This window comes from Phragmites australis, chromosome 2 (genome assembly GCF_958298935.1).
Source record: "Phragmites australis chromosome 2, lpPhrAust1.1, whole genome shotgun sequence".
In the NCBI taxonomy this organism is placed as follows: Eukaryota; Viridiplantae; Streptophyta; class Magnoliopsida; order Poales; family Poaceae; genus Phragmites; species Phragmites australis.
Window position 1 is genome coordinate 1,191,587 of NC_084922.1, and position 19,627 is coordinate 1,211,213.

The following is a 19,627-nucleotide window of genomic DNA, read 5'->3' on the forward strand; positions in this document are numbered from 1 at the left end:
CGAGCCGAGGGAGCCGCGAAACCCTCTCCCCTCTCTCTCGCACGCCCCCCAACCCAGGCTACCAGAGCAGCCACCTTCGTTCCCTTCACTCCTCTCCTCCCACAGTTACTCAGATCCAAGAAGCGGAGCCCCACCACCATGCCGCCCAGGCTGCCGCTCTGCGTGGCGACCCTCCTGCTCTGCTGCCTCTGGTTCGCGTCGTCGGAGCCGGACGCGGACAAGGTGGCGCTGCTCGACTTCCTCGCGGCGGTGGGCCGCGCGCGCAATATCAACTGGGCCAGCTTCCCGCGCGCCTGCGCCGGGTGGACGGGGGTCACCTGCAGCGCCGACGGCTCCCGCGTCGTCGCGCTGCGCCTCCCGGGCCTCGGCCTCTCGGGCCCCGTGCCGCCGCGCACACTCGGGCGCCTCACCGCGCTGCAGGTGCTCAGCCTCCGCGCCAACAACCTCTCGGGCCCCTTTCCCGACGACCTCCTCGACCTCGCCGCGCTCACGGGGCTCCACCTCCAGCGCAACGCCTTCTCCGGCGCCCTTCCACCGGGGCTCGCCCGGCTGCGGAGCCTGCAGGTGCTCGATCTCTCCTTCAACGGTTTCGACGGGAGCCTGCCCGGGGCGCTCTCCAACCTCACCCAGCTCGTCGCGCTCAACCTGTCCAACAACTCGCTCTCCGGCCATGTCCCCGACCTCGGCCTACCGGCGCTCCAGTTCTTGAACCTCTCCAACAACCATTTCGACGGCACCGTGCCCAAGTCCCTCCTGAGGTTCGCGGATGCCGCGTTCGCAGGGAACAACATGACGCGGCCGGCGCCGGTGTCGCCAGTGCTCCCGCCGCCTTCGCTGTCGCCGCCTGCCGCCGGCGCACCCGCGAAGAGGCGGGTGCGGCTAAGCGAGGCGGCCATTCTCGCCATTGCCGTCGGCGGCTGTGTCCTGGTGTTCGCTGTCGTCGCGGCCTTCATGATTGCGTTTTGCAACAGGGAGAACGGCGAGGAGATGAGCACTGTGGTGTCCGGGAAGGGCGGGGAGAAGAAGGGGAGGGAGTCGCCGGAGTCCAAGGCGGTGATAGGCAAGGCCGGGGACGGCAACAGGATAGTTTTCTTTGAGGGTCCATCACTGGCGTTTGATTTGGAGGACCTGCTCCACGCCTCTGCCGAGGTTCTTGGGAAGGGTGCGTACGGGACGGCGTACCGGGCGGTGCTGGAGGACGCGACGACGGTGGTCGTGAAGAGGCTCAAGGACGTGAGTGCCGGGCGACGCGAGTTCGAGCAGCAGATGGAGCTGGTCGGCCAGATTCGGCATGACAACGTGGTGGAGCTCCGTGCGTACTACTACTCCAAGGACGAGAAGCTGCTTGTGTATGATTACTACAGCGAAGGAAGTGTATCCAACAAGCTTCATGGTATGATTCTTGCTCCCAACCTCTCCTTGGTGTCACTTTCATTTTCAGTGGTAAATTTGGATACCGCATTTTGCAAGTTGCCTGATAACTACCATTGTGTGTTTGCTACAACTGTAGCAATGATGATAGTGAGAGATTAAGAGATGTGTTAGGAGATGCTACTATTTAGAAGGAAGAAAATTTGCAATGGGAGTGATTTTATGGTGGCTTGGAGAAAGTTGCTTGTTTGGGAAGGGGTTAAGGGTTCGATAAGTTAACGGTTTGTTTAGTGCCACATAGCGTCGTTGACTTTGTCAGATTGCATGGTATGGTGGACAATTAGGATAGGGGGTTAATGCTAAAGGTAATGCAGGGTCAAAGAGCTACCAAATGTGGAATAGGTCCTTGTTCTTGCTCTGCTTATTGTCTAGGTTCGCATTTGCCCCCTATTTCAATTTTGTGACCGTAGCACTTGAGGCCTTTTGACTGGTATATTTGGAAATAACTTTTATTTGCGCTTTCTCTCTATTTTGATCATATTAGTTACCATCTACTTCCGTTACTGCTTTGGCAAAAAAAATTATCATGTGGCACTACATTGACAAAGAAAGGCTATGGTTTCCTAAGCTTTGTTGTTGAGACGAATGTATTCCTTTTCCCTCTTGCTGAACATGCCACTTTGACTTTTTTTTGTTGTTCTAAGAAAAAGATGAACTTGTCACTTTGACTTTTTTACTGTTCTAAGAAAAAGATGAACTTTAGTGTTCCATGCATGCATCACCAAAAGTAATATGTATTGCGGACTTCTCCCTTACTTTTGTTGTATTAACTTGCCATCCTATATTGAATTTTCTGGGATTCATTTAGATCTAGCTGTTGGGTGTTTTTAAGTGTCCACATTATGCTTAGCTGTCTTGACTTGCCATCTTGCATGTGTGTTCAAACTTTAAGCTAGTTCAATTCAAGTTCACATGGCATGCTTGGTTTGCGGTCAACTCTAGTCACATCAGTGCCATCTTAGCAGCAAGACAATCTGTCTCCTATCTGATCCTATGACGTTATGGAAATCATGTCATCTTGTGTCGAAGTGTACATAATCACTGGACGTCATGGAATTGAATAACAAACTGCATTCTCAACTTGTTCGTAATCATGATGGCAATGGGGGAAAAGTTTTGGATTATAGATACGTTAAGCAGTAGGCAATAGTTGAGTGTTGCCACTTGTCACCTGCTAGAAAGTTAATCTTCTCAAGTTCATTTGGTAAACCCTTCAATTAGTTAGTGTTAGTGTTCACTATCATGACCCATTCCTCCATTTCATTGTCAGAATCTGGACATTCTGTTAGATATGCTATGCTTCAACAATTTGCAACCAAATTTGTTATATATATGTATCATGATGGAGCCCTACATCTAACAGTAGAAACTTACACTGCAGAAACGCTTGATTATAATTATTTTGGTTTTATGGAGTACTATGTTATGCAGAAACAAACATCAATTCTGCTGTAAACTGATGGTTCTATCTGATGTTAGACGCTTCAGACGATTGAAGATAGCATACATCTCATAATTTTGCCCCCTGTTTTCCTCTTTCAGGGAAGAGGGGAGAGGACAGAACACCTTTTGATTGGGAAACCAGGCTAAGGATAGCCCTGGGAGCAGCACGAGGGATCGCACACATTCACACAGAGAACAACGGGAAATTTGTTCACGGCAACATCAAGGCCTCAAATGTCTTCGTAAACAGATATCAATATGGCTGCATCTCCGACCTCGGATTGGCATCACTGATGAACCCGATCACCGCAAGGTCCCGTTCTCTAGGGTACTGTGCGCCGGAGGTCAGCGACACGAGGAAAGCAACACAGTGTTCAGATGTCTACAGCTTCGGCGTCTTCATACTTGAGCTCCTCACCGGGAAGTCGCCGGTTCAGATAACCGGCGGGGGCAATGAGGTTGTCCACCTGGTCAGATGGGTGCAGTCCGTCGTCCGGGAGGAGTGGACCGCCGAAGTGTTCGATGCCGAGCTTCTGAGGTGCGCCAACATCGAGGAGGAGATGGTGGAGATGCTCCAGATCGCCATGGCATGCGTCTCAAGGACTCCAGAGCGACGGCCCAAGATGCCGAACCTGGTGAGGATGATCGAAGAGGTGCGGAGAAGCGACACCGGGACACGGCCGTCGACAGAGGCCTCTACGCCGGTCGTTGAAGCAGCTCAGAATAGGCCAGAGAGCTCTTCTCCAGCCGCGTGAGTCCGTTCATGATTTCCTTCTCGTTGGATGCTCACAGCTGGTATTTGTTGTTTGTTTTTGCACGGTAGGAGCACGGATGATCGATCCTGTCTTTTGACGGGTGCTGTACCATTCTTTTTTCGTAAGATTCCATGATGTTACGAAATTGTAACAGAATGTCATGTGGACATGGTTTGCTTATGCAGCAATTGCTCACTGCTCATCTCTAAGCAAGGGAAAACAGATGTCTGATCTGTTGGCACTTCATTTGATACTGCCGTACCTCAGTTACTTCTTCAGGTCTGTTTGCAGAATCAAAGGTTGGAATTGGTAGATAGATACTCTTTTCAAGATTAAAAATTGCCAGATCTCATCTTATGATCTCAAGAGCGGTCCTTTTTTTTTTTGGAGAGGAGGTACTCTTTTTTTTTTTAGAGGAAACGGGCGGTATTTCATGCAAAAAAAATTGAACTAGTACAACCAATATACTCAAAATGTTGGATTTCAAATAAAGTAGCGGGGTTGAATCCATTGTACCATTCCGACTTTATCATCAATTTATGCTTTACCTTACAAATGGCATAGGTGTGTAATTTATAAACACGTATATGAGCAGTTTGCTTTCTTGTTTCTCTAATTATGTGGTAATTTCTAGATCTTGAGAGTGAAGTAGGAGGCTTCTTTCATTGACTAATTAATAATAGAAATCATTTTCTCTTGTTAATGTGGTAATTTTTAGACCTTGAGAACAAAAAAGGAGACTTCATTCTGGCCAATTATTAATATAATAGATTAAAAACCATATTAGGTCTTATTTTTGTTACATTAATTCTAAACAATATGATGGATCAAAAGATTCGAAAACAGAGTTAAGGTTCAAAAGAAAATCTCATTTTAAGATAAAAAAAAATCCATTCATATCTCCCACCCGACCCGGTCAGAGCGTGTGTCCCTCCTTTTTCCCTGAACCGCCTCAATTCCGGCCCTATATTTTCTCAAGCACCGTATGGATCGCCGGAACTGGACGAGGAGCCACACCGAGGAAGTGCTTCCTGTGCGTGCCTCAAAAGGTCAAGCTCCCATGGATTGGCTGCAGGGATCTGGCATGCCATCCATACCATCAGCAAAAAGGTTTCTAAACTGCTGTTCTGCATGAATCTTCTACTCCATATGCGATGATCCGTCCAGCATGCAAAGTGCCAAACAATTTTCGTTTTTCAGAGACTTGGTACCCAGAGTCATTTTCTTCACACAAACTATGTCCAAGATGGGCAAGTATCTCCTGTCCAAGATGGGCTCACAACGGCAGCTTCCGTCAAGGCGCCAACTTTGCCGTCGCCGGCGCCACCACGCAGGCCACCGAGTTCTACCACGCGCAGGGCATCTCCGGCGGCCCCAGCAAGTTCCCTCTCAACGCCAGCTTAAATGTGCAGCTGGAGTGGTTCCAGGCGTTGGAGCCTTCATTGTGCAGTTAAGGACTAACCTGCAATTAAATTAGGCATTGGAGATACGCTTGATGACGAGGGATTGAGTACGCATCATATAGATTGATCGTTCTGCAGAGTGCAAAGAGTTCTTCGGCAGAACCCTCTTTTTCGTGGGCGAGTTCGGGGTCAACGACTACCACCTGTCCCTGAAAAAGCTGAGCGTGCAGCAGGTCAGATTGTTCGTTCCTAATGTAATCGCGACCATTTCGATGGCCGTCGAGGCAAGAGCTTGGTCCATAGTCATACAGCAAGCAGCTGTTTCAATCTGGATGCCTCCTTATTAACACGAATACACGATGCATGAAACTATGGTGATACTATCAGCAGACTTGGTGCGACGAGCTTGGTGGTTCCGGGGGTCATCCCGTCAGGATGCTCGCCGCCGGTCCTGACGTTCTTCGCTGAGCGTGCCGGCCCAGCAGACTACTTCTCGAAAACAGGGTGCCTGAAAGAGATCAACGAGCTGGGGAGGCATCACAACTCGTTGCCGAAGGACGCCCTGCACGAGTACTGCCCAGTTCAGTCTCTGTTTCGTACTCAAGAAAGAAGCATCAGAACAAGGTATAGATTTATCTGTTGACAGAAAGTGAGCAAGACTACAACGACAGAATGCATCAGAACAAGGTGCCATGGGAGGTATAACTACAACGACAGTGTTGCTTGCGGTGATCCAGAGGCAACCACATGTAACTATCCATCCATCTGCTTCTCTGTACTGGGATGGCGTCCATTTGACGGAGGCAGGTTACCGGCACGTCGCCGATGGCTGGTTGAGCAGCATACAACAGTCTCTCCTGCACGAGACAGCGGCGACAAGGGGTGCAAAGCAAGCGCGTCGACCATGGATCAGCCCTTCCCAGTGATCTGCTGCCCTGAGGATCTTGTGAAATCTAGACTGGGTCAAGTAGGGAATACTTTGGACCAAGTGGCTGGTACTTTAAATAGCGAAGCAGGTGGTTGCTGTGCATGTGCTGATGAAGCAGGTGGTTGCTGTGCATGTGCATGTGCCAGTGCCACCAAACTCGTGTGTCATCAGTTGCGCCGTCGCCGACACGTCGAAGCAGGTCGAACAAGACGAGGCAGCTATTACCGTTCCGGCAGGCAGGCAGGAAGAAGCAGCAGGGCAAGTGACATGGGCAAGCTTTTGCCGTGTGCTGCCGTCTCGCTTCTCCTCCTCCTCTCGTCGAGGGAGCCAATCGGGGCCTCCTCCTCTCTTCCACGACGGCGAGCCCCCTGCCCCCGGGGCCAGCCAGTACCCTTTCAACACCAGCTTAGGCGTGCAGCTACAGTGGTTCGAGGCGCTCAAGCCCTCCCTCTCTGAAGGTAGGATCAGCCGAATTATAATGATGAGGAAGTGATGCATCATCATATCTGCGCTGCATGCAGAGTGCAGGGATTTCTTCGGTAGATCGCTCTTCTTCGTGGGCGAATTCGGGTTCAACGACTACAGCATCTCATTGAGTGGGAAGAAGAGCGTTCAACAAGTCAGATCAGATCGTTCGTTCACTTCGTTGTTCCAGACGTCATCAGGACCATCTCCACGGCCATCGAGGTAAAGCATTCCATTAACCAAACATGTGGCAACCTCCAAGTCTGAAACCATAATTTCGATTAGCAGTAGCAGTATGGATTACAGGACGAAATCAAACCATGCTCAGTTGCTAATTGTAAGTTGGTAGCAGAGGTTGATCAAGCACGGGGCGACTAGTCTGGTGGTTCCCGGGATGATTCCGGCGGGATGCACGCCGCCGATTCTCGTCCTGTTCACCGACGCCGACCCGGCAGGCTACGATCCACGAACAGGGTGCCTGAAAGAGATCAACGAGCTATCCATTCATCACAACTCGTTGCTCCTGGAGTCCTTGCACGAGCTACGGGCCAGACACCCGGATGTCGAGATCATCTACGCAGATTTCTTCAGCCCCATCATGAAGATGGTAGAGTCGCCTGCCAAGTTCGGTCAGTACCAGCACACAGTGCATGTCCCAAACCTGCATTGCTCTTCATGGTCAGGTCAGGTCGTTGTTTCAGAAATGTGATGAGCTTGGCGATCGATCAATTGCAGGGTCTGAATAAGATGTTCTTACAATCTGTTGTGGAGGGCCTGGGAGGTACCACCACAACTACGTCATCTTTTGCAGCGATGCAGATACGATCACATGCAAGGATCCATCTGCTCGCTTGTTCTGGGATGGCGCCCACTTGACGGAGGCGGCTAACCGGTACATCGCCGGCGACTGGCTGAGCAGCACAAATCAGACTCCGACTGGTAGCAGTCAGTAAGGTGTCTGCACCATCCTCCAGGCTAATGTCTGCTTACCACGCAGATCTTGGCCGGGAAAGAGGGTGTCTGTTCCATTACTTGCATATGCAAATTGAGATTAGCACACGACAAGAGAGTTACGAGGCTGATCGATCATAGACGCATCACCGTGACAGGTTTGTTTCAGATAATGATCACTACGACAGATGACAAGACCCCACCCAGTATTTGTACTTGTTTGCCTTGTCCATTTCCGAAGAGATTTCTTGCTGGACCAAATTAAAGGGATGCTCTTACTAAGGAGGATGCTCCTTGCCCCGTATGGAAGAAGAGACTACATACTGACAGGCACATGAGTTTTTCTTTTTTGGAACACTTCGGTGTCATCTATTATATTATTATTTAAGTGTTAAAAGGAGTCAACATGTTCGCTAAGGTCACGAAATTATAACATTAATCGAAAAAAAATCTAGACTACTCATTATTACGAACATCTAACGTTTAAATTAAACTAAAGAATCCATATCAAATACAATTAATAAATAGTTAAATTCGAAATTAAAATTATGAAAAAATAGTGGTTCGATTTCAACACGGTTTGGGAAGCAAAATATCTAAATAAAGAGTCAAAATAAAATAAAATAAATAAATAATTGAAATTAGGATTAGAATAGAAAAGAAAGGATCAATATCAAATATAGTATTAAAAAAATCAAATTATTATAACAATCAAATATCTAAATAAAGAGTCCATATAAAATACAATTAATCAATAGCTAAAATTCATAATAAAAATAATGAAAAAAATTAAATTTTTACTAAGATAATAAATTAAGAAGCACGGTGTAGCTCAATTTCGTCATATCAAGCAGATAGCAGCAGTTAAGACACAACATGTAAGAAAGACAAACATATTTTGATTCTAGCTAGGCTACCTATACCTTACACACGATTTTGATAGTTGATCAAAATGTATGTGAACCGAATTAATACATGTATACGATTCAGCTACAAGTTTGAAATATAATTAATATTCTCTTCCATTAATATAATTTTATTTTCTCTTCTAATTTTATATGTTTCGTAACTAAATGATACTAACCTAATAAAAAAAACTAAAGAGACTAATTTTTAATGTAAGGTTATTGTGAAAAAATGTTCGTTGGCGCTGCACGCGAGACGGATTTTGGATGAGAGATGGGTTGGGCCTTGTAGTCTATTTGGTTCCAAGGTCTTCTTTGAAATACAGTCGGACGATTTCATCGTATGCATAGCAGCGTTCTAAAAAAAATTGAGAATCTATCTCACACAGGAGGTTATGCAAGGTGGTGTTATAATGCTTCAATTCAAGCTGTAACGTGAGCCTTTCGGTTGCTTTCAGCACCCTCTAGCACGGGAAGCCCTTGGTTGCGTCCTTGCCTGTACCACCAAGAGGCGAATTCATGGTGCTCAGCCAGCCGGCGGCGATGTACCGGTAGGCCGCCTCCGTCAAGTGGACACCATCCCAGAACAAACGAGCAGATGGGTCCTTGCACGTGATCGCACCGGGATCGCCGCAAAAAACCGTCTTGTTGTAGTTGTACCTCCCAGGGCCTCCACAGCAAAGTGTAAGAACATCTTCAAATCCTGCAGTTAATCACCAAGCTCACCTTCTGTAACCGCAGATAATCAGACTGCAGAGAATGCAGATTTCGGGAGATGCACACTGTGTGTGCTAGTACTGACCAAATTTGCCAGGCGACGTCACCATCTCCATGACGGGGCTGAAGAAATCGGTGTAGATGAGCTTGACATCCGGGTGCTTGGCCCGGAGCTCGTCAATGGCCTCCTGGAGCAACGAGTTGTGATGAGCGGCTAGCTCGTTGATCGCTTTCAGGCACCCTGTGCGCGGGTCGTAGCCTGCCGGGTCGGCGTCGGCGAACGTGACGAGGACTGGCGGCGCGCATCCCACCGGAATCACCCCGGGAACCACCAAACTCGTCGCCCCGTGCGTGATCAACCTCTGCTTACAGGTTCCCATTATTAGCATGATTGTTTGTTTGATCCAGTGATCAGTGCTGCTACTTCTAGTTCCAGGCGTGTCGCAATCCGATCCGTATCAAGGGTTGCAGAGCTTTGCATGTTGATTACACATATGTTTGATCGATGGAGTGCAAGCTCACCTCGACGGCCATGGAGATGGTCCTGATGACCTCAGGAACGAGTGATCTGACTTGCTGGACGCTCTTCCCGCCCAAGGAGAGGAGGTAGTCGTTGACCCCGAATGCGCCCACGAAGAAGAGCGATCTGCCGCCGAAGAACTCCTTGCACTCTGCATGCACGCAGCTGCAGATGCATCACTTCCTCTGTTCCTCGTCAAGTAATCATGTCGAGTTATGTGACTGGCGAGTCGGTTAACCTTGGGTGGTGCCGCAGAGCGAGGGCTTGAGCGACTCGAACCACTGCAGCTGCACGCCTAAGCTGGTGTTGAGAGGGAACTTGCTGGCGCCGGGGGCCTCGCCGTGATGGAAGAAGCTGGCGTCGAGGGCGGTGGCGCCCCCGACGGCGAAGTTGGCGCCGCGGCGGAAGGTCCCGTTGTGCGCCAGGACAGGCGGGACGAGCGGCAGGCCCAGGCTTTCAGCTACGTATGAGCAGAGCAACCGTCACACATTTGGCAGATCGAAGCAAACGGCGAGCAAAAGCACTGGCTAAACATGAGCAGGGCACGCACCGATGAAGTCGATGGCGAGGCGGCCGTTGCAGTTGCGGCCGGTCGGGCGGCCGAAGAAGGTGGAGCCGTAGGGCGGCCGCATCACGGGGTTGACGAGTGAGTACCAGCTGAAGACGACGGGGCCGTTCCCGGTGTCGGCGTAGGAGTCGCCGAAGCTGAAGATGGAGCCGTAGCGCCGGGCGGGGACGGAGAAAGCGGACGCCGCTGGCTCCGACGACGAGACTAGGATGAGGACGAGGAGGAGGAGGAGGAGGAGCGAGGCGGCCGCGCACGGCGAGAACTTGCCCATGTTGCTCGCTCTGGCCCGGACGACGGGTGGCGCGACGCAATGCACATATGGAGCACCAAACGCGCTTCATAAATTGGGATGCACGAGCACGACTGCACGAGTGTGTGGTACAACCTACCATTGTTTCAACCATTCATTTTGGAGATTTTGGAGCGCTGCTGATGGAAACGTGTGAGCTGTTTTGGTTACAGCCTCTTTAAGATGGAGAAATTAGATGGATGTCCCTATCAAAATCTCCGTCTTCGTCTTGTCCCTGTGTATGCACTTGGTGCAGCATCTACATCTCTAGAGTTCCCCAACTGGTGCTAAAACTGACACACAGACTGTGGGTTCACGAAAGATGCGCCAAGTATTGCAATCGCGTGAAAATAGAGTGTTGAAGTTTCCTAAATTCTCAATGAATTACTACGGATGGCCGATGCCGTGTGTTCTATATCTAAATCGCCACGAGATTTCAAAAGCAAAGCAACGCCATTTCGGCTCGGGAAATCTGTCCGGCTCGCCACCGAACGCGATCCCGTGTTCCATAGCTGTAAACGTCAGCCTTATGCGTGCAAGGTACCCGATGGTCCCTCGCATTGTTCTCAGTGCCCTGCTGAAATCTCGACCAAGAAGCTTTGCCATGCCGAAATACCCGATGGTCCCTCGCATTTTTTTACCTATGAGTTTATTAATAAGTAAAAATCTTATATATTGATATATGTGGGTTCGGGTACGTTCTTATAGTACATAACCAGTTTACTTATAGATCCCCACTCCTTACAGTATATTACAGATTTGGTTCATATAGTCTAAACAGCCCACACCGCTTAGTCTAGTGAACGCAACCCTTACCACGTCAATGAAATGTCCCCACCATCGCTTAGGTGCTCACCCAATCGTCCTAGTCTATGTCAACTCATCATCGCCGTTTTGCTATTTGCCTATCGTTCACCTCTCAGTTGCCGCCACCACTAGATCCCCTCTTGGCTGCTGCCTAGGGCCAGCCCTAGGGCAGGACGGGTGGGGTGATCATCTCGGGTCCACGAAATCCAATGGCCCCCAACCAGGTATGCATATGTATTGGTCTATCCTGCTACCTGTCAATCCAACCTAAGTCTGTACGCTGCACAACCTGCTAGTAAGTAGCAACCAAGCTCAAGTGAGTCTCCAAATCCACAAATAGATTAAAGCCCAATATTATATTATCTAGTAACCTAACTCAGCCAAACCATGAATGATGGATCTTTTCCAAATTAATGAAGCATCGTGTTCAAGCCTGATCATGCGGTACTGTAGTCATACTATCATCAACCCCAGTCAAACCGATCTCAATTCCCAACAGCAACAGCGATCACGATCTTTGCCCGTTCCCCTCCCCTCCTCTCGACCACTACGTGTCTACGTCCAAAATGACGCATCTGCATCAGCTCATCTGATCCTCTCCTCCTGAAGCTCACGATTGGTCGTCCAAAAATTAACAAAAGAATAATCCTCGACCTCAATCGTGGTAAGCCATTGTTCGCCCATTTCCCTCCCCTCTTCTCTTCCTGATCGCCAGCAGGCATGGTCCCCATACTCAATTGAATTAAGGGCTAATCCCCATCCGGATGATTTCATCGATCAATTGTTGATGACTTTTTTATTTCAATTTTCAGGATAGTTTGTACCCAATTATCATTGTGTGATAATATGGCATCTAGAAAACATATATCTAGCAGCGAAAAAAGGAAAGAAAGAAAAAAAGAAACGAGTTGATAGAGTCACAGAAAGGAGACCTTGACAAAAAAAAATTAATACCTAGAATATTGTATTCGCAATTGATGTATAAATATTTTGATATTTATGTTCAATGGTGTCCCTGTTTTAGTTTCGCTCTGAGCCACCGAAATCTCAGGGTCGAGCCTACTGCTGCCGCCAGATCCCTTAATGGTCGTTGTTTCCCTACCGACCGCTGTCGGTGAATCAGGAACCAGGGATCCTCGAATCCTGAGACCAAGCCAGCAATCCGCCATGTGGCGCCATCCCGCGGGGTCACCTCCGCGAGGTAAAAAAGACTAAGTCCCGGGAGAGGGCGCTCGGAGCCACAGTCAGTGGTCCCCGAGTACCCAGGTTCCCCAATGATTTGTGAAGACTAAGTGACGGGAAGAAAGTGCTCGGGGAGGTAAACGGTGACCCCCGAGCACCCAAGTCCCCCGATGACCAGGAGAACCAAATACCGGAAGGGGTGTGCCCCGAGTACCCCGAGGGCCCATTGAAGGAAGTTCCGGGAGAGAGTGCTCGGGGCTGCACGCAGCGGCACCCGAGCACTCGGTTCCCCGAGGATACGTACAGCCAAGACCGGGAGAGAGTGCTCGGGCCGTGAACAATGGCCCCCGAGCACTCGGTTCCCCGAGGGCTAAGGAAGGGCATTCTCGGGAGAGAGTGCTCGGGGAGATGAACAATGACCCCCGAGCACTCGGTTCCCCGACGACCCAGGAAGCCCCCTGACAGTGGCCTCCACATGGGTCCAACGATGAGGTGTCAGCCGGCGAAAGGCCTGAGGCCGCATTTAAGAGCGCGTGTGGCCTGTCACCTCCAACTGCTCCCGCCACGCTCGGTGTCAGTTCCTGCCATATTCTGGCAGAAGGGCGTGGGGACATTAAATGCACGGGTCCCATCCCGTGCCATCCGGCGCGCCTCGGGATAACGTCGCAAGGGCCGAGGTGTTCCGTCTGCCGCGCTGTTGTGGCAGGAGAACAAGACAGGCCGGGCACGCCAGGCCGCTCTACGGCTGCCCGGTGGGCCCTCTCCACGGCGCCAGTTGCCAGTGCCATTATGGCGACAGATGACCGGGCGCGGGGCGCGTTTTCAACCCCCGGTCACTTCGCACAGAGGCTATGATGACGCCCTTTCCATTTATGGTGCCTTGGATCTCGTGCCCTCCCTTTCAGGGCACGCTACTGCCGGCGGGTATTTAAAGCAGCCGGCAGCACGGACAAAGACAGGTGAAAAAAGTTGAAGTTGATGCGAGACAGAAGAGAAGATCGAGAAGTCCAAGAGCACCCAAAGCCAACAGATACACACAGATCGAAGAATAAGGAGCCCCAGACTCTAGGATAGACAAACTTTCTTGTAACCAGCAACATCCTTGAGGGATATTCTCAGGGCATTTATAGTATCCATACAGGAGTAGGGTGTTACGCCTCCGTGCAGCCCAAACCTGTCTAAACCCCAGTGCATTTACTTCATTCTGCACTAGATCATTTCACCCCGCCAGCCATCGCATTCATATCCACTTATTTCTCTGGCAAACATATTCAGAATCATCCCCCCGGTCGAATCTCTAAAAAGGGGTCCTTCAGGATCCCTGCGACAGGAGTTAACCCTCCGACAGCCGCCATACCGGCGCTTGAGTTCATCTATGAACTTGTCGAAGTTGTGTCACGAAGAACTGTCATGCGCCACGATTGGCTTGAGTGTGCCCCTCAGCTTCCTCACCTGCTCTCGGAGCTCCACGCTCTCTTCCTCACCCATTAGCCCCTAGATCAGCACCCTCACCTTGTCAGCATGCATCACGTCGTAGTCCTTGATGAACATGTCGGCGTGCCACTCTCACACGACGAATCAACATGTTAGCTGGTCGGTGAGTAGCGGGAAGGAGTTCCACACGTTGTCTAGGATGGAGTTCCAGCTACAGTGCGTCAGGAAGCTATCGACAGCGGCGCGGGAGAGCACCTCCACCTTGTAACACCATGACACCCACGACTGTTGTGGTATGCTGGGTGTGGATAACCCGTCGGGTATCCGTTACCCACACATGTACATGTATGGATAAAAATTGTACCCGTGTATAGGTATCGATATTGTAGCGAGTGTGTTTATTTGAGACGGGTACATGTATGGGGTGATTTTACTCGTCAGGTATGGACCAATTGCCATCCTTATGCCAAAATCTGCAATTGTAGAACCAAGATTGGTGACTAGAGGAGGGGTGAATAGATGCCTCACTAAATTCTTTCGGATCGGATGACCTTTTCCTTTGTTTCATCCAACGCACCTCAAAACTCAAGCGGAAGCAAATAGAGAGAACCAAATAAAAGAACCGTTAACATATGACTTCATGGATGAGATATGAACATAAGGTTCTTTTAAGATCATCCCATGACTCTAGTGAAAGTGATTCTAGGCTCTCTAAGTGGGTTTTGATGACAATGATAAAAAAAATTAAAGAACTAATGAGATTTACGAAGTATGGACAAGTGTAATGCAATCATGTGAGATTTGACGCATGGTGACCCCCCTAAAAGGGAAAAATGAAAGAGGCACATGGATCTTATAGATTTAAATTATTTTATCCTTCGAATTTGAGTTTAGGATGTCGTACTATTAAGAGAGATACGAAATTCACTTGATTGCATAAAAGCAGTGCTCAAAAAATCTAACATACATATGAGAGACACATCAAACACAACACATGCACCTAGGTTAGCCCTAACTTTTCTGAGATATGCAAATGTGGAGGGTCCACATTTTTTTGCGGATAGTCCGCAATTGAGCAGAGTTTGGGCTAACTGGGTTTTGCGGAGTGTCTGCTGTCGGTGTATTCGGAACTAGGGGTCCCTAAGTCCCGAGACCAGGCCGGCCATCCACCACATGTCACCACCCTGCAAGGTAAGAAGAAGCTAAGTCCCGGAAGAAGGTGCTCGGGGCCACCGCCTCTGTTTCCCGAGCACCCTAGCTCCCCGATGATCCGCAGAGCCCAAATACCGGGAAGGAAGTGCTCAGGAGAGAGTGCTCGGGGCTGCACGTGGCAGCCCCCGAGGACTCGGTGCCCCGAAGGTCCCACCAAGTGCTCGGGAGAGAGTGCTCGGGGCTGCACGTGGCAGCCCCCGAGGACTCGGTGCCCCGAAGGTCCCACCAAGTGCTCGGGAGAGAGTGCTCGGGGCTGCACGTGGCAGCCCCCGAGGACTCGGTGCCCCGAAGGTCCCACCAAGTGCTCGGGAGAGAGTGCTCGGGGCTGCCCGTGGCAGCACCCGAGGACTCGGTGCCCCGAAGGTCCCACCGAAGTGCTCGGGAGAGAGTGCTCAGGGCTGCACGTGGCAGCCCCCGAGGACTCGGTGCCCCGAAGGTCCCACCGAAGTGCTCGGGAGAGAGTGCTCGGGGCTGCACGTGGCAGCCCCCGAGGACTCGGTTCCCCGAAGGTTCGCGCAAGGTCATCCGACGACCCGAAGGGTCCCATCGTCGGGGTGTCATCCAGTCAAAGGCCCAATGCCGCATTTAATAGGCACGCGCGGCCTGACATCCTGACATCCTGACATTCTCAGCTGCCCACGCCCTAGTGTCAGACCCTGCCATGCACTGGCAGGGGGGCGTGGGTCCATTAAATGCACGGGTCCCGTCCCGTTTCATCCAGGTGTCTCGGGATAACGTTGCCAGAATCGAAGCGCTCCGCCTGCCACCCTGCCCTGGCAGAAGAACAAGACAGGGTGGGCGCACCGGGCACCTCTGAGGCTGCCCGGTGGGCCCCCTTTATGGCGCCCGAGGGCTTCCACAGTGGCGGGTGGTCGGATGCGCGCCGCATTTCTCCACCGCCCCTGTCATTTCGCCAAGACGAAATGATTACGCCGTTCTCCGTGGCACCTTGGCATTCGCATCCCCTCTTTCCCATTCAGGATATGTTGAGGTCGACGCGCCTATAAAAGGAAAGGATGGAGAACACGTAAAAGGGACCGGAAGTGTGTGAAGAAGAGGACGCAAACGCTCGAACCAGCTCAAGCCAAGCTAGAACACGAGAGCCTCAAGCTCTTTGTAAACGGCTCTCCCCTTGGAACCAGATATATCCTTGAAGAATTCCCTTCAAGGGTAAATATAGCGCTCACACAGGAGTAGGGTGTTACGCCTCCGTGCGGCCCGAACCTGTCTAAACCCCGGTGCACCCATTTTTCTCGCATTAGGGCGATCATCTCCCACCAGCCATTGCATTTGTTTCTGTTCCCACTTATTTCCCAAACAAGCTTATCCAGGATCATCCCTCCGGCCGAATCTCTAAAAAGGGGTCTCTCGGGATCCCTGCGATAGGAGTTCACCCTCCGACAGCTGGCGCGCCAGGTAGGGGGGAATTTCCCTGGATTGTTTGTTTCACTTTCTTCCACAGGAAAAGATGGTCGGTGGGCACCGTCTCCAGCGTTCTGGCTCCACTTCCAGTGACGGAGCGCTGCCCAACGTCAGAAGGAGCCCAGTCGCTGCTGCATGCCAGCAGCAGCCGCCATCTGCGGGCGCAGTTCTTCCCGCTCAAGGGGATCAAGGCGCTGGGCCCTTCAGGGCCACCGCCGCCGCTGCCGACTCACTTTCCGACCCCCAGCAGGTGGTCGGGACCCCGGCCGCTAGGTCCGCCTCTGGACCACGTCGGGTGCCGCCTCGGTGCAGGCTCGCTTTCAGCGAGGCCAGCCCAGGGAGCGCGCTGCTTGCAGCACATGCTCTCCTTAGGCACCCGCCCGTTCAGGCCACGCCGAACACTCCGGAAGGTCGGTGGATCCAAGATGTTGTTGCTTTGGTCGGCACTGCTCGTCGTCAGGTACAGGCCGGGAGTCCTCGCACCACTTCCCGGCATGGTGCCGCCAGAGCTGGCTCCTCAACGGGCAACACCCGCACGGGCCGAGGGGTCTCCAGGCGGAGTGCCGTCCCCATGGTCGCATCTGAAGCCCAGGACCTTCGTTTACACCTTGACGAACGGAGGGGCCACGAGGATGCCCGAGTTACTCTCGAACGTCAGCGGGAGACCCGGCAGGGGGTCAGGGCAGAGGACCAGGCTTCCTCTCTCCCGGCCCACAGCCACCGGGGATCCCCGGCTCGCCGCTACTCGCCACCGAGGACCCCCGCTCGCGCTGCGGGGTACGGCACCGGTTGCCGTGCTTTCACCGCCGAGCTCCGCCGGGTCAGGTGACCTTCCAAGTTCCACCCCGAGCTGCCGGAGAAGTACGACGGGTCCATCGACCCCATCGAGTTCCTCCAGATCTACACAACGGCCGTCCAAGCGGCCGGAGGCAGCGAAAATGTGATGGCAAACTACTTTCATGTTGCTCTGAGGGGCTCCGCCCGCTCTTGGCTTATGAACTTACCCCCAGGGTCTATCGGCTCCTGGGATGACCTGTGCCACCAGTTCGTGGCCAACTTTCAGGGCACATTTATGCGTCCCGGTTTGGAGTGCGACCTCCACGCCGTCCAACAGCAGGAAGGGGAGACGCTACGGCGCTTTATATAGCGTTTCAGCCAGGTTCGCAACACCATTCCGCGAGTGGCCCCCCACGCTGTTATTGTTGCTTTCCGGCAGGGCGTCCGCGATGAGCGGATGCTCGAAAAGCTAGGTACGCACGAGATCGAGACCACTGCGGAACTCTTTGCACTGGCCGATAAGTGTGCCATGGCTGCGGAGGCCAGGGCGTGCCATGCTCCTCGCCCCGCCTCCGACCAGCTGAGTTCTTCCCGCTCCGACAAGCGTGAAAAGAAAAAGAGAAAGAAGCGCGAGGCCGCTCCCGTTGAGCCAGCCCAGGTCCCCGCTCACAGGGTGCCGCAAGAGCCCGATCACCGGCAAGAGCGTCGGCCGGGTGTCGATCGACGCCCCGTCAGGGCCCCTGCTCGGGCTCCTCCTCGGGCCTCCATGCCCACGAGGGCCCCGGCTCCAGCAAGGGCGCCAACTCCAGCGAGAGCCCCGGCCCCTGGCCGAGCTCCCGTTCCAGCGAGGGCCCCCGCTCCCGCAGGGGCCCGAGCCAGGTAAATGGTGTCCCATACACCAGACCAGATGGCACGACCTCACGGAGTGTCGTACGGTCAAAGGACTCGTGGAGCAGCGCCAGAGGGAGCGCGATGAGTCCCGCGGAGGAGGCGATATTGAGGTCGCCCCCAACAACCCCGAGCTCGGCTTCCAGGAGCCCGAGCATGCCGTCGCCTTCATCGACGAGGGCGCTTACACACCCTGCTCGCGTCGTGGCATCAAGGTCATGCGACGCGAGGTGTGCTCGGCAACCCCGAGCGAGGAGGCCACAAGACCCCTGAGGTGGTCGGACGCTCCAATCACGTTCAGCATGGCTGATCACCCCGCCAGTACTGCAGCCGTGGGACGGCTACCTCTGGTAGTGTCCCCCACTATCTGCAATGTTAAGGTCGGCAGAGTGCTGATCGACGGTGGTGCCGGCCTCAACCTCCTTTCCAAAGAGGCTTTTGAGAAGCTGCAGGTGTCCTCCCGACGCCTAAAGCCGTCGCTCCCCTTCTGTGGAGTGACCCCTGGGCACTCCCTGCCCCTCGGGCAGGTTGAGTTGCCTATCACGTTCGGGAGCCGGGACAACTTCCGCACGGAATGCATCCTCTTCGATGTCGCGGAACTCCCTCTCCCCTACAACGCCATCCTCGGGCGTCCGACGCTTGCAAAGTTTATGATGACCGTGCATTATGCATACCTTACGGTTAAGATGCCCGGCCCCGCAGGCTCTATCTCTGTGATCGCCGACTCCGGCGGCGCCGTCTCCTGCGCTGAACAATCATACATGGCTCTGGTCTCAGCGCAGGCCGAGGTCGATGGCTCTACAGGGGGCCCGGGACCCTCTTCATCCAAACCCCGACTCGCCGCCGACACCTCTGTTCCAACGAAGGAGGTCGTGGTGGGCGAAGACGCTACCCAGGTTGTCCGTATCGGCAGCGACCTGGGCAGCAAATAGGAAAGCGCGCTCGTCGCCTTCCTCCGGGCTAACATAGACGTGTTTGCCTGGCAACCGTCTGACATGCCCGGGATCCCTAGGGAGGTGATCGAGCATCACTTGGCCGTGCGTCCGGACGCCCGCCCGGTGAAGCAGAAGGTCCGGCGGCAGGCGCCAGAGCGCCAGGAGTTTATCCGCGAGCAGGTTAGCAAGCTCCTCGACGCCGGATTCATCCGAGAAGTCCTCCACCCCGACTGGCTAGCAAACCCAGTCATCGTCCCGAAGGCCAACGGCAAGCTTCGCATGTGCGTGGACTACACCGACCTTAACAAGGCTTGCCCTAAAGATCCCTTCCCCTTACCTCGCATTGATCAAATTATAGATTCAACTGCGGGATATGATCTTTTATGCTTCCTAGATGCAAACTCTAGGTATCACCAGATTCGCATGGCCATAGGGGACGAGGAAAAAACTGCTTTCACCACCCCGGTGGGGACTTATTGCTACATGTCAATGCCTTTCGGCCTGCGCAACGCTGGATCCTCTTTCCAGCGCGCTATTCGTATCACTCTTAACTCGCAGGTTGGCCGCAACGTCGAGGCTTACATTGACGATCTCA

At 52.6% G+C, this 19,627-nt stretch overlaps 3 protein-coding genes across 3 annotated transcripts; 2 read left to right on the forward strand and 1 right to left on the reverse strand.

Annotated features, from left to right (window-relative positions):
• On the forward strand, nucleotides 1-3,895 carry LOC133892652 (probable inactive receptor kinase At4g23740). Its single transcript, XM_062333549.1, has 2 exons — nucleotides 1-1,393; nucleotides 2,974-3,895. Exons 1-2 carry the CDS (start codon nucleotides 139-141, stop codon nucleotides 3,627-3,629), a joined length of 1,911 nt encoding a protein of 636 aa, XP_062189533.1. The 5' UTR covers nucleotides 1-138; the 3' UTR covers nucleotides 3,630-3,895.
• Nucleotides 3,896-6,819: 2,924 nt separating this feature from the next.
• LOC133910277 (GDSL esterase/lipase At1g28600-like) lies at nucleotides 6,820-7,378 on the forward strand. Its single transcript, XM_062352788.1, has 2 exons — nucleotides 6,820-7,108; nucleotides 7,197-7,378. The coding sequence occupies exons 1-2, from the start codon at nucleotides 6,820-6,822 to the stop codon at nucleotides 7,376-7,378; spliced, it is 471 nt and encodes a 156-aa protein (XP_062208772.1).
• Nucleotides 7,379-8,556: 1,178 nt separating this feature from the next.
• LOC133892661 (GDSL esterase/lipase At5g45910-like) lies at nucleotides 8,557-10,512 on the reverse strand. Its single transcript, XM_062333560.1, has 5 exons — nucleotides 10,069-10,512; nucleotides 9,757-9,978; nucleotides 9,521-9,669; nucleotides 9,084-9,360; nucleotides 8,557-8,984 (listed from the first exon to the last, which is right to left on the reverse strand). The coding sequence occupies exons 1-5, from the start codon at nucleotides 10,355-10,357 to the stop codon at nucleotides 8,746-8,748; spliced, it is 1,176 nt and encodes a 391-aa protein (XP_062189544.1). The 5' UTR covers nucleotides 10,358-10,512; the 3' UTR covers nucleotides 8,557-8,745.
• Nucleotides 10,513-19,627: the final 9,115 nt, after the last annotated feature.